This window comes from Abrus precatorius, unplaced genomic scaffold, assembly GCF_003935025.1.
Source record: "Abrus precatorius isolate BTA unplaced genomic scaffold, Abrus_2018 Scaffold8, whole genome shotgun sequence".
In the NCBI taxonomy this organism is placed as follows: domain Eukaryota; kingdom Viridiplantae; phylum Streptophyta; class Magnoliopsida; order Fabales; family Fabaceae; genus Abrus; species Abrus precatorius.
Window position 1 is genome coordinate 39,704,624 of NW_020874428.1, and position 18,850 is coordinate 39,723,473.

The 18,850-nt window shown below is 29.8% G+C and overlaps 2 protein-coding genes across 2 annotated transcripts; one reads left to right on the top strand and one right to left on the bottom strand.

The window, feature by feature from the left end:
• The first annotated feature begins 1,094 nt into the window (after nucleotides 1-1,094).
• Nucleotides 1,095-5,175, top strand: LOC113847508 (NAC domain-containing protein 7-like). The gene is made up of 4 exons (XM_027476663.1): nucleotides 1,095-1,366; nucleotides 3,201-3,384; nucleotides 3,509-3,780; nucleotides 4,276-5,175. Exons 2-4 carry the CDS (start codon nucleotides 3,225-3,227, stop codon nucleotides 4,858-4,860), a joined length of 1,017 nt encoding a protein of 338 aa, XP_027332464.1. The 5' UTR covers nucleotides 1,095-1,366; nucleotides 3,201-3,224; the 3' UTR covers nucleotides 4,861-5,175.
• Nucleotides 5,176-12,346: 7,171 nt separating this feature from the next.
• LOC113847371 (monocopper oxidase-like protein SKS1) lies at nucleotides 12,347-17,305 on the bottom strand. Its single transcript, XM_027476442.1, has 9 exons — nucleotides 17,043-17,305; nucleotides 16,271-16,380; nucleotides 15,917-16,187; nucleotides 15,671-15,809; nucleotides 14,550-14,916; nucleotides 13,481-13,846; nucleotides 13,320-13,398; nucleotides 12,754-12,953; nucleotides 12,347-12,664 (listed from the first exon to the last, which is right to left on the bottom strand). Exons 1-9 carry the CDS (start codon nucleotides 17,250-17,252, stop codon nucleotides 12,559-12,561), a joined length of 1,848 nt encoding a protein of 615 aa, XP_027332243.1. The 5' UTR covers nucleotides 17,253-17,305; the 3' UTR covers nucleotides 12,347-12,558.
• Nucleotides 17,306-18,850: the final 1,545 nt, after the last annotated feature.

The following is an 18,850-nucleotide window of genomic DNA, read 5'->3' on the forward strand; positions in this document are numbered from 1 at the left end:
TTCAGAGTGTAGAAGCTGTTCCATTACGTCAACACTGGTACCAAAGCAAAACATATATTTTCTTAAGAAATAACAACTCAGGTGAGAGATCATCACAAGAGAAAGAAATAGAAAAATAAGTTAAATTTATAATTTAAAGAATAATAAATTAAGATTCAAAGTACATCTAATAAAGGGTAGCAATACATTTTTTAATACATATTTTAGTTACTGGTTAAAATTTATTAAAAATATAAAAGATTAGTATATTTCACTTATAATTTAATAATTTTTAATCCCAATTTAATGATTTCTTCTCATATTTTTGTAGTTTATAATACAGTTTAGCTATGTTATGTTAAAGGATTTGTTCTTAGCCCTCCTTGTTAATAACTTATGAGGTTTAACATAATTATACGTCATAATACTTTATTTTATATATTATATTAGCTTCATTTATTTCATATAACAGTAAAGGAAATAAAAAAAAAATTGTACATGTTACAGTATAAATTGAAGGATATTTTGTATCAGGTAAAAGAACATGAAAAATCATGTGTAATATATTAGTGTAATTTTTTATTGTAGTGGGTCTTGGGGGTCTTTAAATTGGAGATTGGGGTGTGGCGTTAGTTCTTCTTCCTTGGCAGAGAGATGATAAATGCAATTTGTGAAGATATAGATAGGAGAGAGAGAGAGAGATGATCTTGATAGATAGAAAGAGACCCTTTTGAGAGAGTTTTGCTTTGTTGCATTCTTCACTCTTTGTTAATTTGTTGGGTCTCTATCGGTTGCGGGTAGAGGTGGCAACAGAGAGAGTCATTTCCTTTCCTTTCCTTTCTTCTGAGTTTGCCATTTTTCCGCTCAGAAAGCTTCCCCACCAATTCAGCTTAACCTGACAGTGAGATCTATTTCATGATACATTCCATTCTTTGCGAGAAAACAAAGAGATCCAATACAAAAACATCACAAACTATCCCTTCTTATTTAACCCTACTTCCCTTCTTTCACCTTTTCCACTTCCAATCTTCATCCTCACCTTTCTTTTGCCTCTTTCTTTCTCTTCTGTTCTCTTCTTCCTCCATTTGGATCCAATTCTAAACACCACGTGTCAGGTTTCAGGAGAATAAAAGTTGAAAGGGTGTTTTCATTCCCTAGGACTTCTACATTTGTTTGTAACTTTTTAGTTTCTTTACTCTTTTCCTTCTACTGAAAATCTGTGTCTGATTTTTGGTGAAGTTGAGAGAGATATATATCATATCATTTTAGTTAATTTGCACCACAGTGTCGAACTCCTATTCATTTTTCTAAGACATTAAGGATTTTTCATCCTTTGTGGAAGATCTGTGACTGCTCCACTTAGATCTGTGCCTTTCAGGAGAGAAAGGTAGACATATACTTTTATCCCATTTCCATTTCTGTTCTCTTTTTAAACTATGCTTATATATAGTTCAATTAGATATGTACAATATGGATGTGGAAACTTTTATCTTTTGCAGTTTAATTAAGATTGAAGTAGTATAAAAGTGCTGGAAGAAAAGGTTTTGATTCATTTTGCATGTTCTCCACTTTCAATGCTTGATGATATACATCTACTGCCATCTCGTCATTGCATAGGCATATAACATGGTTCGTGAACTTTATCCTTTCGGAGCATGGGTCATAAATTAGTGGGAATCACAATGAGTGACAAGTACTTGTATGTTTTCTTGTGTAGTATATGTTGTGCATGTCTATTGACGCATGTCTGTTGACTATGTAAGCATTTCACATGCATTATAATCATTTCCATGCCTTTTCCCCATCTATATCTATAACAAGAAACTAAATTGGATCACAAGTTTTGTTCTTCTGTTCCTACATTTTCATATATTATTTTTATAATACGATAAAAAAATATTTATTTTCCAAATAAATATTGGCATGGGGGAAAGCGCTCTTCGCTCATTTCACTGTGTGAATTATAGGGGATTTTTTATGGAGCCAGCAAACATTTAGACAATCTATGATTAGAAGTAACGGTGTTCACCGGGAATTGCATAATAAACAGCATGTTTTTATTGACTTAACTATCTTGCATAACTAGCTAGCTTTGATTTCACATTCAATTGTATTTAAGAAATAAGTTGAAATGCTTTCATTTGATGTGGATGAGAATGGTTGAAATAAACGGGTTTATCACTAATTAATTTTACTAATATTATCATATGCTCATTTGTTGATGAGATAAAGGGTAAATGAAAAGTATAAGAACATATCTTATATACTTATCTTTCTTGAGATTAGAATTACCCCTTACACTTGCTTACTTTACGTTACTATTTATGAGGAAAAATGGTATAAGGATGAACATTATGTATATACATAGGATAAGTGCATCTTTTAAAAAACAAAAAAGAATGACAGTATATAAAAACCGTATATAAAAGAAGGGATGTAAATATAATTCGTCCAAAAATAGGAATAAAAGGAACTAATGCTTAAAGTCAACGTAATTACCCAAATAATTGTTTGTTATTCCGTCCTTCAAGAGAAATTAGGTTAGAAATTTATCTTCAGCTTCCCAGAATTCAGGCATTTAAATATCTAATAAACCTTGATATATTTACTATCGATTTTGTTAGAAGGACTAATTTTAAGTATATAAAATTAGTTATTTTTTTAAAAAAATAATATTTTAATTACTTAATTTTTGTCTAAAGCTGAATTTCATTTATCATTGGTCGGTTTATCTGCCGTGGTCAGTGGATCTAGAGTTTGCTTAAACTTAGGGTTACTTTCCTTCAAACAGTTAAGCTCATCCCATAATTTTCTACAATACTATTATATATTAAAGTTTATGATCAAGTTGATGAAAGCTAGTTTTAACTGGTTCTAACTTCTAACAAAGAATCCTGCCAAAATGTACTAAAACCATTATTAAACCAGAGGAAATAAAGAAAATAAACAGAAAAATTGCAGTGTATTCTTAATATTCATAAGCAGGGCGTGATTAATTATATTTCGACATAATGACCAAACTGGTCTTATCAGAATGCACGAGAACATCTCTTGCTCTTGGTCAACTGAGAATAGCTGAAATGATAGGTATATATATAGATGATAGATAGATATACTTGATCACCCGTTTCCTGTTAAAACTAACATTTAAATTTGGCTTATCTAGCAAGAGAAAATATACAGGGACTGAACAGTATGTTACAACTGCTCTATACATGCAGGACTTGGAAGAGAGAGTGAAAAACATGAATAATTTTTCTCACGTTCCCCCCGGTTTTCGGTTCCATCCCACAGATGAGGAACTTGTTGATTACTACCTGAGGAAGAAAGTTACTTCAAGGAGGATTGACCTCGATGTCATAAAAGATGTTGACCTCTATAAAATTGAGCCATGGGATCTTCAAGGTAGTACTAATAATTTTTAGTGTATAAATCAATTTAAAATCAATAGGAAAAATGTTAATGGTAAATGATACATCTCATTAATTCATTTCTTTTTTTGTTATTTTTGCCTGAAATATGAGAGAAGAGCTTTGCAGAATAGGAACAGAAGAGCAAAATGAATGGTACTTCTTTAGCCATAAAGATAAGAAGTATCCAACTGGAACTCGCACAAATAGAGCAACAGCAGCAGGATTTTGGAAAGCAACTGGAAGAGACAAAGCAATCTATTCTAAGCATGACTTGATAGGGATGAGGAAAACCTTAGTCTTTTATAAAGGTCGAGCCCCTAATGGACAAAAATCTGATTGGATCATGCACGAGTATCGCCTCGAAACAGATGAAAATGGCACACCACAGGCAAGTTTCAAATTTAATTACTCATTTTATTATTATTATTATTATTATTATTATTGTTATTATTCGTTTTCTTGTATAGTTGGTGCATGTATCACACGTATAAGACAAAAATATTACACTTGATTGCATTAGAAAGCAGTTGAATGCGTATACATGATGTCTATAAACTGTGCTTTTTTTCTTTAAAAAAAAATGGGTAAAAGTTATTAAAAAATATATAATTTTAAAAATGAAAAGAAAAAAATTATTAAAAAATATTTTAGTATTTTTTAATGGATTGAATAAAAAAAACGTTGCTTTTGGAAAAATATTAAAATAGTAATTCATATTTCCAAAACCACCAAAGTTGTGTGGACTTGTGGATGTGTTTGATTCTCGTATTCAATTAGCTTTTGTCACTATTAAGCTACAGCTACTTTTTCTTCTTCTCAATGAATGCCCTTAAACTAACAAGTAGATTAATCATTCACTGAAATTTTTTGTGCTTTGAATCAGGAAGAAGGATGGGTTGTCTGTAGAGTATTCAAAAAGAGACTAGCAACCATGCGTAAACTGAGTGAGCATGATTCTCCCTGTTGGTATGATGACCAAGTCTCTTTCATGCAAGACTTGGACTCACCAAAGCAAAGCTCTCAACCTAATTTTTCCTACCAGTTCCCTTACCCTTGCAAGAAAGAGCTAGATTTGCCATACCATTTACCTCTCCAACTTCCAATAGAGAACCCAAAACTGCTTCAATCTGCCTCCAACACTATGACACCATTTGGTATAGAAGAAAATCACGCCACTCCAGCATCAATCATGCAACAAGTTCAACAAACTAGTCAGCAAAATTTTCAGGCAGTGTTTGGACACAATACCAATGAACAAGTGGCTGATTGGCGAGCTCTTGACAAGTTTGTTGCATCACAACTCAGCCAAGAAGATGCATCCAAAGACAATACTTACACAAGCAACAATATATTTCAGGTGAAGAACAATAGCAATATTGAACAGTTGAGGGAGTTGGACAAACAAGACTTGATGCCTGAAAACGCCTCAACATCAAATTCAAGCTGTCCAATTGACATGTGGAAATAGTGGCTGAATGAATTGATTTTGGGTACATACTAATAATAGGGGTTATTAGCCATTATAAAAAGGAGGAAAAAAAAAGTGGAAATACCGTTTAATTTCCTGTACATAATAAACGAAATGAACATGACATTAAAGCTAGTACGTGCATGTGAATTCTCTGGCTTCACTTCTAGCTAGCTACTAGCTAGCATTAAGTTAAAATTTATTGAAATATATAGTCAAATAATTAGTAGAAAGTGATCATATTTCTCAGAATAGCTAAAGCTTGCAGAAATTATAGATATTGTGTGGTTTAAAGTTGATGGGCTCTATTATGTAGCCAAATGTCTAACAGCCACCCCAGCTGTTCTATGTTTGTAAGTTACAATATTCAAAACAATTAGTTATAGAATTAATAAATGATTCTTTATCCTTTATGGTTGTTAATTTCTGAATTTTTGTTCAACATCTTATTATTCTCGTTAACTGATTTATATATGGTTTTTGGGTCTTTGTCTGTAATATGCAATAAATGTTCCTTTCTTTCATCGCGCTTTACAAGATTAATCAAAACAAAAGGGGATATTGTGACGTTAACAAAAAATAAGATAAAACAGACAATTTTTTTATGAAGATTTGAATATTCGCTCCTTTTTCAAGTCTTAATCGTCGCCTAGGTTGGACACATATCCTTGAATTGTCGTATATATGGTCCCTTTCCTTGGCAGCAAAGATAAAATAAAGTACAATGATTCGTTACTGTTTGTTGGTCGATCGAACATCAAGGATACGCTAAGACAAAAGGTTATGGAACCTTGCTCTCAAAAGTTAGCAGATGAAAAATGTTTTCTCACACCTCAACGTGATGTATATAAATATATACCCTAGGAGATGAAGAGAAAAAGAAAGTAAATGAAAAATAAAATTAGTGATATAATGAGAAAGAAGAAAGAGGGATAAGATAAGGATTAAAATTAAGGTTCTAAAAAATCAAAATTGTTAACACTGAAAAAAACGAGATTTCTTTTTCACTCCACTCATGGCCCACTTCCAACAAGGCAGCCAATGGTACCACATATGCTTTGCTGCCAAGTCTCGCAACACACATAAGTTATATAATCATACGGGCTAAAACTCTAGGAGGTTTAGAAGGCAAGCAAGAGATCAACTACACATTACCTAAGCTTGAAATTGGGAGTACAAGAAGTTAGCTCTTTAGTTATTCCATGTAGCACCAAATCATGCAAGCAAATGATTAGAGGCATGATGAGGATCGCAGGTGCCTCTTCATATACTTAAAAAGACTTGTTGAAGAGTCAAACTGTGCAAAATATATCTGTTGGACTACATTGCGATGCTAATATAACGATCAAATAATTGTGACAATTGACATAAAGTAGTGTAAGCTGGAATTGGGTTAGGCAATGTATTGAATGGGAAGATGGGAATTGAACCATATATAGAATTACAGATTAACGAATTGTACAGGAAGCAACACTATATTCTTGTAAAGTAAAGGAATATAGCAACCTTGACAGTAAGATGACAATCATATTCTTGGTATAACAGAAATAAAAAATTAATGAATGATAACAAATTTACAGAATCAAACAACCTTTGCTGATGCTATGATGATGTAAGTTTGTTTAGAAGTAGGCTTACTTTTTTAGTTGAGGTATTTTTAAAGTTACTTGAATGAGTTATTATCAAATTATATTATTATTATTATTAGTAGTAGTAGTAGTAGTAGTAGTATTTTCAATTGAATTTGTCATTGTGTAAAAACGAATGTCAATGTGTAATTTATTTTATTTGAGAATCTAGATTTTTTTCTCGAAAAAAACAAGTAACAAGAGTCCTACACTACTATGGCAATAACCTTTATACACTTACTTTTTTCTTTCTATCACATTATTCATCTTATCTCTTATTTCTCTTTCTCTTTTTTTTGCCCTTATCTTTTACATGCGTCAAAATTGCTGTATATATGTATTGTTAGAATAGTATTACTAAAAGTAAAAAAGTGAATGGCATCCACGAAAGTACTACAGAGTACAGCTTAGTACATATAGGAAAACTACAAAAAAAGAATAAAAAAAGGAACACGTAAAAAAAATTTATGACTTTCTCAGGGATAATCGTTAGTGTTGAATTTAAATTTATACAACTAACAATAGTAGAACTTAAGGAAAATAAAAGCATTTAATACACTTTTGTGTTTTAAATGTAATAATTTTTTATCTTTGCTAATGAAAGTTTACTACTAAGTGGATGTTTAAACTTAATCATAAAAGTTAATAAAATTGTAAGCTTAAAAACCTTATTCATGAACCAGAGACATTTTACTACACAAAAACAAACCGTATGGCAATGGAGTTTTAGAGCAAAGAATCCAATGGAACTCAAAGCATTTGAGATATGAAGACCCAGAGAGTAAGTTTTAGTAATATTGGAATAAATGAGTGACTTAAAAGAACATGGAGCACTTAAAACCTAAAACCTGAATTTGTGTTTAATAGAAGAACAACAGAAGAGAATTGAGTTGGTAACGATATACCTACCAGTAGAAATTAGCCCTAGCTAGTAGCAGTTGAACGTGAATGTAAATAACCATGTTCGGTAGCTTGTAGAAATGAAGAAGAAATAGAAAAAGAGCCACTGAATTATCGTAATAGTTAACGGGTGTATAATATATATGAAAATGGTAAAAGAAGAAACCGAAGAGGGATCCTAATGGGAAGTGCATAGTTGATAAGTGTTATATATTTAGCCATTTATGATTTTAGAAAAAAAAAATAAAAAAAAATAAAAAATATATATATATATATATAGATATATATGTATATATATACTATTTCTTTATCAATTGTTTACACATTGCATTTATTTCTTGTGAAGTCATGCTTGGTCTTCTTGTCTTTCTAAGCAATAATATTCTCAGACAGCAAACGCATGAGATGAAGAGAGAGATGCATAAAACGGAGACAGTGATTGAGTTGTACTCAAAGGAAGTAAAATAATTGCAGAGTCAAAACTAATTATTGACTAAGTTTCGCGTGCACATTTCCTTTGACGCTTAGGATTACTTTCATACTTTTTAACTACTGATCAACTTGCAAATACTTAGTAGCCCGAAAAAGACTCCTTCAACCTAACTTTGTTTTGTAAAGAAGGTAAAGTATCTATATTCTTAAATTTTTTTGAGTTAATATCATCATATATATTAAATTAATCATTAAAAACTTATTTTATAAATAAACTCCATTTAGAAAACTCTTATTTTTAGTACCCTGTACTGTATTTATGAGAACTTTTGTTTTATCATGATAAAAAAAAAATTGTTAAGTTTTTTTACTTCATTAAACTCGTTGACTAAAATTTAATTCTTAATCGTATATATAAAATAGTTTTCTTGACAAAGCTAAAGGTTTCAATAGCTTTCATATTTTAAAAAAACAATCTCTGATTATTCAGTAAAAATGCATTAGTACACACCATAGTTATTGTTATATGAGAGGGAGAGATTGTGCTCCTTATTTCAAATTAGTCAAAGTAGATCCATAGAAACCGATCATATGTGACATAACTTGGACGCACAAGCGTGGATCAACAGTCAGTTTTATAATTTGTAATATACTTATTATTACTATCATTGTTTGTATTGGAAGGAACGACAAAACATCATTCATTTACCCCCAATTGAAACATATCCATGTGACTGCTATTATGTTATCCTTTCACCACACAATAATCTATAAATGTAAAAGCCCACTAGAGCTGCTGTAAATGAAGTGAATATTATCTGATGCGTACATTGAGTGAAATAAATATATTAATCTAAACTTTAAAATGAGAATTTCATGGAGATATATGAGTGAAATGTGAAGTGTGAAAGGAAAAAGGTGGTGTTGTGTTGAGATAAAAGTCAACTGTCCTGTCAAACACCAACTGTTTAACATTGTGACATTGTTGTAAAAGGAAAGTTGAGCGTCAATATTATTGACAAAGTGTGTGTTTAAACGAGCATTGTAACTTTTGGCTCACAAAAAAAATGAAAATTTGTAAATTTAAAGTTAAACAAACTTAACTTTGTTCAATCCACATTTACTGATCATATGTACTAGACGAGGAAAAAAATCAATCGAAATTTACGACTTATTACAAAGATTACTACGCATTGACAAGTATGATATTTATAAAAGTATTATCATAACTAGTTAACATTGTGACAGTTGTAAAAGGAAAGTTGAGTGCCAATATTAACAAGTGCATGTTTAGGCGAGCATTTGTAAATTGAATTTTAAATAAACTTAATTTTGTTTAAAAGTGAGTTTAAACTGATATGATTTATGTTATAAAACTTCTTTTAAAAAGGGTAATTTTGTAGTAAAGCTTAATTTAAAATTTTTAACTGAGTCCAAAAGTTATAATTTATGATGTTAACAAAAATCAATTATGTTATAGAATCGCCTAATATATCACAAATTTTATTACATTACATCCTCACCCAGAGAACCTGTTCATTTTAGGAGTATTTAATGATGAAGATGATGACTGTGTGCTTCCATTTTCTCATTAATGTTACAATAAAATATTATGGGGAGTCATAAACATGCAAGAATTAACAGGTTGTCTTTAATTTATCATGGTTAAGATAGGCATGCAATTAACTCAATTATACAGAGGATTAAATCACATACTTTCTTTAAAAAAAAAATCAGTTACCTGATATATTATTATAATTACTCAATATTATGCTTTAATATTCTTTAATTTTTTGAAGTCATCATAATCTTACTAAAATTACAATTATTTTATTCTAAGTGTTATTTTTTTTATTTTTATGAAAATCTTTATATATAATGAAAATAACAAAAAATAATGAAATAAACGAATATGCATTTTATTGGTTTAATATAAGGAAGCATCAAAACCCCTTCAATTAACAAGGTACCTGCCGTAAAATTTACCATTTTATATTCATCCAAAAATATTGAAGTATCTCACATTTAATTTTGTATATTTTTATTTATTTTAAATATTATTACTTAAATTTAGTCAGTTTAAATTTTAAATCTTAACACGGTACATATAAATGATATGATTTTATTCAAATAATGTATTTACATATTCTTTATTTCCTAAATTCAAAAAAATTATCATTTTAATTTATTTTAAATTTAACAAAACAAAATCTTTATATTGACAATGAAAATATATTATTTTCTTCATGGTTAAGATTCATGAGTCTACTATTGTTTAACGGGGTAAGATACTTCTCTCTTATACATTTCTATTTATATTTCTAAATTTTACTTCAATTTAAAAATACACGTAAAATATACGAAAAACCGAGCGATTTATGTGACATGTCGCTGTTCTATAATTATATATGACACTCATAATTGCAATTGCTTGAAAATCAACAATTTGATACTACCAACTATATTCTGTAGACTAATGAAAACACCAAAACACATTAAAAAATAATAATATTTTATCTAAATTTTTTTTTTCCATCCGATTTTATTCAAGATCTAACTCAAGTTGCACACTTAAATATAAATTTATTATTAAAATTTTTTTTATACAAACTCAAATCTAAAATTTTAGATAAATAATAACTACTTATTATTCGAATCAACTTTTGTTAATATAACTTTACCTTTTAACTTAAAATTCGTGTTGTATATTAATTTTATTTTATACTGATTTTATATGTTAAATCATAGTCATGTCGTGACTTTTAATTCATAAAACCTTTTGCATCACTATCGTTAATGTCATACATCATATCCGTGTATATCGTATGCGTGTTTACCAACATTACTAAACTAAGTAGTGTATATAACAAGTTCACACGATCAAGTGCATGAAGAAAAGCTTAGACTCTGAAAATACGCGGCATTAACGTGTGAAAGTGTGAATATCACACTTAATATCCATGGAAGTAGTGAGTGCTAGCCGCGTAAACAAACACAGACACTGAATATTAATTACATGACATGATATTTCTATTTGTACATAATAAATGATAAAAAAAATTAAAAATGTTAAAATTTATAAAATTCAAAATTAATTAAAAAAGTTTTAAAATATTAAAATAAACTTAATCATATTTAGAAAGATTAAAAATATATTTAAATACAAAGAGAATCAATAGCTCTAGCAAGTCACACGTCTGTGCCTCATTCCGTGTGAAGGCGAATTATATACCACACGTAAAACACACACAAATCAAAGATAGAAAGCAATGCGTAGAAGGTATACAAAAAGTAATCAAATTCGAACTCTAATGTTTTTTTGTTCTCTTTGTATAATAAAGTACACGAGTTGAAAATTCATGCCAATCCTAATAAGATAAAGATTGCTAAAATGGGAAAAAAAATTTAACGTTCCTAAAACTGATAGAATTAAATGCTCATAAAGCAAAGAAATAAGACACAACACATGAAATCAAATAAATTAAGAGACCTTATTTTCAAGAGTAAAAGAAAGCAAGATTTATGATGCAAGTTTCTTAAAGACACACCGACCCAATATGGCAATGATAGAGTGCATGGGCAAAACAAAAGAGAACATCTTATTATGTTTCATCTACTTAGTTTCACCCTCTTTTGTTTTTTTATTCCATCCTTCTAAGTAGAGCTGAAATGTACTATTTTTTATGTTTTGTTCTATTTTGTTACAAAACATAACCAAGAAAAAAATATAGATCAAATATTTCGTTCAGCTTTGGTCTAATTCATCTATCAAACATTACCATCCTTTATTTCAACTAAATTACATGTCTTCGAAGTCCTAATTATCATCATGAAAACTCATATCCCTGTGCCTCCCTTGAAAGTGACAACATTGCTTATTAGAACAGTTTACAAAATATAATGCCTGACACAGTGTGTAAATTTTTTAACCATTCAGCATTTATTTTATCTATGGTTTGTCCATGGATAAGTGTCTTTACGGATAGGATAAAAAGCCATCAATTATAAACTGAATGTCCTTTGTCAGAAAGGTTAGTTTATACAAATAAAATAAACAGAATTGTCTAAATCTTGAAGAGTGATTATAAATAAATATGATCAATTATTGTTATAATTGATTATAAAAAACAAATTTAAAATTTAAATATACTAAGTATTACGTGATTTTATGATAATCCATTTTATTTTGATTGTCTAAATTAAATTCTTCAAGTTAATTTTGACAAAATCAAAAACAAAAGTTACGACTTGTATAATTTATTTTTAAGAAAATACAATCACATTATGACATTTCTAACAGCTTTATTTAACACGTCATGCATTACCAAATGACAAGAATGCATGTTGGACGTGACAAGGGTGCTAAATAAAGACTAATTAACCCCCTGTTTAACCCCCATATATAATGAAAAAATATTCTTAAGACGTGTGCACTCTCTACCATAATCTAACCCTAAAACCTAATCAATTAAAACTTAAAGGCATGACTAACAAAAATTTAAAACTTGAGGAACTCACATTTTGTAAACGGTCATGGATTAAATAGAAATGACCAAAACCAGGTAACCTTAAATGAGCTCTTCGTGATAAACAACTAAAGAGAAAATGTGTGCAAAGCATGACATAACTACACAAAAAAAGCATGTTCTTTCTTTAGACGAAGAAATTAGTAATCATCATTTCTGACAATCCTATATAACTACACTGTTGGTAACTATAAAAATGCCAATGGAAAAGCTTAGCTAGCTAGAATGTTAAAAATCACAGTACAAAGTCCCAGGAGCAATGTGAAAATGTTCAAGCTGCATCCCAAAGTAGAAGCTGCAGAAAAACCATGTTGCGGCCTGTAGGTATAAAGAAAGTAGATTTAATCAGAGAGAAAACAAAAGGACGAAAACAAAGTCACTCAATGCAAGCATGAGATAAATGGTACTTCTGCATGTTCTTGAGGGAGCCACAAAACAAAACGTTGTCCGGTGCACCCATCTCTGTTTCTCCATTTTCTTCAGGATTGACAATCCTCAGATAAGTTTCTTGGCCCAGGTACCACCTGTCCAGGTTTTCAGCTCTCAGATTCCATGATCCGACATTGTCAAGTGATACAAGAATCGCTGTCCACCCTCCAGGAAAAACCTGTTTAGTGTTAAATATACAAAGAATCAAGTTGAAGATTTAGAATGGCAAATTGGCAACAACCATTAACATGTAATTCACTCTCCCCTTGCCTTAGCTAGCATTGAGAGAACTTAAAGAAAACATTTATCAAGTTCTACATTCAACTTATTGGCTAGCTATAGAAAATAAGTTTATTTTCGGTTTATGATAAAATCTCACATCAAGCCTTTTGGCCAAAAAAATTTCTAGTTTTCACAAACATTGGGAAAAATTCATAAATTTTACATAGAAAATAAACAAAAAAGAAGCTGCCAAATCAACTTTAGTGTAAAAATAGTCCAACACTACTATCACCCTTTTACAGTTAGAGTGACAATTTCTTACCTGAGTTGTGCAGCGAGATATTGCATCCCACTTATTATAAGAGCCTCTAGAATTTTCTGACCAATCACCATAGTCCATCCTGAATTCAAGAAATCAATGTCTGAACTGTGATCACAAAGAAATTTACTCTAAAGACATACGGAAGGAAAAGTGATTCTTACCCAACCACAAAAAAGGAGTAGCCATCCAAATGAAAGTTTTGAATTGTGGTGTCATTATTTTGCAATATAATCTCAATGAATCCCTTATATGTAGCATTAATAATTGATCGGTCAATAAGTGGTGTTCTGTTCATTGGCTTGCTAGGAAAATCAAGCTTATAAATTCCTCTTAGTTGATGTTGGTCAGCAAGCCGGAATGGAATGTCAGGCTTCAGAAATGAGATCCCATTAATAGTAGCTCGATTAGTGCGATTGATTGGCACCGGCGAAGTAACCTTTAACACATAGGTATCAGTTATGTTGATGGAGCCATAGTGAAAGGATCCTTGAGGATTAGGACGAGCACCACTAGCAGATGTATTTTGCCTACTCGACCGAATTTGGAGAATTCAGTACATATTGTCAACTTACACGTGAAATCATCAAAAAATAAACAACAAAATATGGAAACTGAAATGATCGTGTCCTTTAAATTAATTATTTAAGCACTTAAGCCAATAGAATAATAATCTTTAACAAGCTTTTATGATCTTTCATAATAAATGATTTCAGATAACTTGGCAAAAAATCTGTTCAAAAAAGTTTTCACTTCATCTTACAAGGCAATTTTCACCTAGCTCCTACAATAGCCTTCAGTTTAGAAGCATGGTGGGATTTCAACTTGTGTATGAAATCATTAAGAACAATATACGAACTTAAATATTCTTTACCCCTATAGAGAAAACTATACTAATATGTGCTGATATATTATATAAGTGATTTCAGATATGGCAAACTCTTGCACGAATAGATTTTAGAAAAAGAACATAAAAAGATTAGTCAACACTCAATTCCTGTAACTGGTTACAACTGTGAAAACTAGAAAGAAGCTCATTGACAATCATAACTGATTTCAGTAAATTTCCTGAACACGCAGTTAATTTAGATGGAATACCATATAACACGATGAAAAATGTTTCCTCTATCTAGCAGATAAAATAAACCAATGGAAAAATAGTTTGAAGCGCAATGCAAAATTGAACTGCAATTCCTGTGAATTCTCTATGATATCAAATTCTGAGTGACAAACCTTACACTTCTTGCTTGGTTCATTGAAGCTGTCTTGTCATAAAAATCATCTGGCGGGGGAGGCAGAGGACCAGTCACTGGTCCCTTGGAATTTGAATAGTGTAAAACTGCAACACCTCTAACCTTCTGCCACAATGATTCATTCACAAACCGAGCACTTGCAACAATATAGTAGTCTGTACTTGCATTCTGATCAGTCGAAAGCAGAAAAGAGTAAGACTGGCCAGCATGAATATCAAAAGAGGTGAAATTTGTTTGAGTTGTGTAATGCCCTTCTGTCTCCACCAATAGCAGATTATGATTTTGAATTCGAAAGTTCAAAGAAGTTGAGATCCCCACATTGTGCACGCGAATTCGATATGTTTTACCTGTCAAATACATTTGCACTTACAATCAAATATTCAAACTGTTTCAAAATTATGATAACAATAAAAAGGGCAAAGCAACTTAATATGGCTATAAGAAATGCAAATGCAGCCAGTGCATGCAAATATGTATTATCATTCTATACAACGCCATGGCCCCTACAAATTTCTAATTTTCTTTTTTGTTTTATATGTAGAACAAAAAGCTTACCTGCCAAATACATCTGTACTTTCAGTCAATATTTAAACTGTTTCAACCACCAGCGAGGGAAATGCTAGATAAAAAGCTATGATAAAATTTAGAAGGGAAAAGTAGCATAAAATGTGGTTATAAGAAACGCATGCAGCCAGCGAGTGCCAATGTGTATTACAATGCTATCCATCACCATTAATCAGACTCCAAAACAAAATCATTAGTACTAAATACCAGAAATAGAGATAAGACTCCAGAACAGTAAAGAGGAAGCAAAAAAATACATTTCCAGTGCTAGCAGAAATCATAAAACAATCAGTCAGGAAATGGAGCTACAAATCAACATAGCTCATTGAGACAATGAAAATAAGATTATTTTGCATAGACAAAAGCAGCTTAAGAAGCCAGTGGAAAAAATGAAAGATACCAAATAGTCAGTAGCACTGAATATACATAAAAAAGACACTGATGAAGACGACAAATGCAAACAGCAAGGATCTCCACTAAAATGTGGGAGTAAAATATGAAAGTTCATTTTCTATATAAAAGGGGTAATAATAATACCTGGATCAACGGAAATTGTTTCATAATTGATGCCGCCAGGAACAAGAGTAGTGTTGTACTGGTAAGGCCCTTTCCCATTTATAAGAACACCATCTGGCATTCCAAGGTCTTTTCCACCATCAAGTGTTGCTCTCAGAGCCTACACTTTCAAATATGTATGCATAACAGAATTAGAAAACAATCACAATGCACACCATCTCCAATATTTACAGAAAAAAAAAAAATTAACACAAGACAATTGCTTACCTTGTGGTTCTGAGTATACCAGTCACCAATCATAATGAAAATATCACCATCTGGCTGTGAAAAAGGGATTGGAATAATTTCCCTATTGTTGATAACAAAGGGACCAAAGCCACCAGAGGCTCTTTGGAAATTGAGAGAAGGGAAGTAAAAGAAACTCCCAATTTGATCCTTGACTTGGAATTGATATGTCCAATTCCAATGGGAAGGAATTGGACAATTTGTGCCAAGAACTCCATCTTGCCAAGAATTGCGCCGCATTTGAATTCCAGGCCTGCCACAAATTTGTTTAATTGCAAATAGATAAAAAAATGAAAAATAGAGAGAAAAGTAATATAATGTAACAGTGGAACCAACCATGTAATGAGAAGATCTTCATCTAATTCATTGAAAACATTCACAACTACATAGTTATTGGTTGTAGCATTGATTACAGGTCCTGGAAACTTCCCGTTGATAGCTATGACCTGCAATCAAAATATGTTTGAACAATGAAAAAATCAAACTATGTTCTAGATCAACATTTGCTTCCTGATACCTTTCCAAAGTCACAGCAAATTATACTTGAAGTAAACTTAACTAAAATAAAAATTTAAAAGAAAAAGAGAGAATTTTCTCTTGTGAGGGTAAAGAATTTTGGGTACGTTTGACTACAAGAAAAAGAGAAACTAAAAACCAAAAAAGAAGGGAGGGCTCAAAATACATATGTAAAATCTCATAAATCTCCATTAAAATCCCACAAGGGCCACGGCTCCACGCCTCTACCAGTTTCAATCTTCATGCAGATAGTTTAAAGCAGAAACTTGAACAAGTGAGTAGCTTTTTCAATCTAGACTATTTCAAATATATTGAAAAGAAACTTGCAAGAAAACAACCACACGTTGATTCCCAACATCGGTTGTCAATGCATTCTTAACATCGAAATTTAATAAATACTAACAAGCATAAATATGAAGAATGGAGGAAATTAATTAGAGAGAGGGAGGAAGGGAGGCAAAAAAGCAGAGTCAACCAAGGAGAAGCCTTTTGAGAAAGAATTAATTTTGATGATTTTGACCATAAAGCAGAGTGACCCAGATGACAAATGAAGCGAGTCCAAATAGAGAGAAGAAAAAGAGAAAAAAAAAACCTGTTGAGGAATACCGAGAGGAGAAACAGTGATGTAAGAGAAGTGAAGCTCAGTGAAAACCGTTGGGTCGCCACCAAAACAGAGTGTTGCAAGCAGAGCAATGTGCAACAAGAAGAATGAGAATGACAGTAACAGAGAAAACCGAGAGAGAACCATGCTCTTAGAGAGAGAGAGAGAGAGAGAGAGAGAGAAGGAAACGGCTATTTGCATTTCCAAAACATGGCGTGTAAGAAGGAGAGAAAATATAGTGTTACTACAGGGTGTACCTTAATCAGATGGCCTGCTATTGGTCGAACCTTTTGATGTTCTTTTAGCGAAATTAAATAAAAAAAATCTTAAGATTTTTTAGGAAAACAGTTTTTTAACGTGTAAGTCACGCGTTAAGAAATTAAAATATCAATATTCTTTATTAATTTAATGTTAATAATGCATTAAATTATGTAATATATTGTTATTTTTAATAAAAATTTACTGTAAATAACATAGGTTAAAAAGATTGGTAGGAAAAATATATTAAAAAATTATAATTTTGTTAAAGTTAACACTCTAAGTAAAAGTAATATTATATATATATATATATATATTAAAAAGTGCATTAATAATATTATAATTATAAATATATAATAAATGTTTATTATATAAAAAATATTATTATTAATTATTTAAAGTCAAAATTAAAGACTGAAGTTAATACTTTTTTTAAGAATCAAGGTATAAATAATCTCTTTTTATTAATTTTGTAGTTTTTATTTTTTATTTTATTAAAAAATAAATTTAATATATTACAGTTATAAAATTATAATAGAAATTTATATTTCAATAAAATTTTATTATTATTATTAGGTGTTTGAACTTAAATTTAAACATTAGAGTTAACATTTTTTTTTAAATTAAGGCTTAAATAATATTTTTTTATTTTATAGTCTTTAATTTTTATTTTTTAAAAATTTTAATCTAATATTACATACTATAAAATAATAAATAATTAAAAATTAAAAAAATAAAAGGTAAGAATTAAAAATGACATGAACTGAAAAAATAAATATTATTATCTTCATGTGTTTATTATTCCTCGTATTTAAGTAATATTTATTTAAATTATTTCTACTATTAATATGATTATAAAATACATTTAAAATAAAAATAACAAATAAATTTTTTAAAATAATAAAAGATACAACTTTATTTTAAAGAAATATTTTTAAATAATTAATTTTTTAATAAAGAAGCTAGTTTGGGATAAAACTTTAAACTACACGGTGAAGTGAATATGTAAAAACTAGTAGCTCGCAATCTTTGCCTTCTTTCAATAATAGTTTTATTTTATTGGGGATTTTTTATGTTTTAGTCAGTGATTTTTTCGTATATTCTTAAATTAAATTAATATTTTAAAATATATTATATCATTATATTAAAAATTAAAAATTTTACAAGGTTAAAAAATGAATATATTAATTATGAAAAATAATGATATCACTTAAAATAAATAATGAAAAATAATTTCTAAAAATATTATCACTTAAAATAAATCTTAAAACATAATATTTTTTATATTTAAACAAAATAAAAATATTATCTTTAATAATTGTTACTCATAATTTATGTACAAAAATAATATTGTTTATATTTTCCTATCAGTTTTGTATAATGTATTTTAGTTATAAATATGAGTTTAATTTTTGTGCGCTGTTATTATAATTTGTTTTACATTATTAACTAACTAAAAAAATACACAACAACAGATATAATTACTATTATTTATCTGATAATTTCGAAAGACAAAATAAAAAAAAATGAAACTATTAATT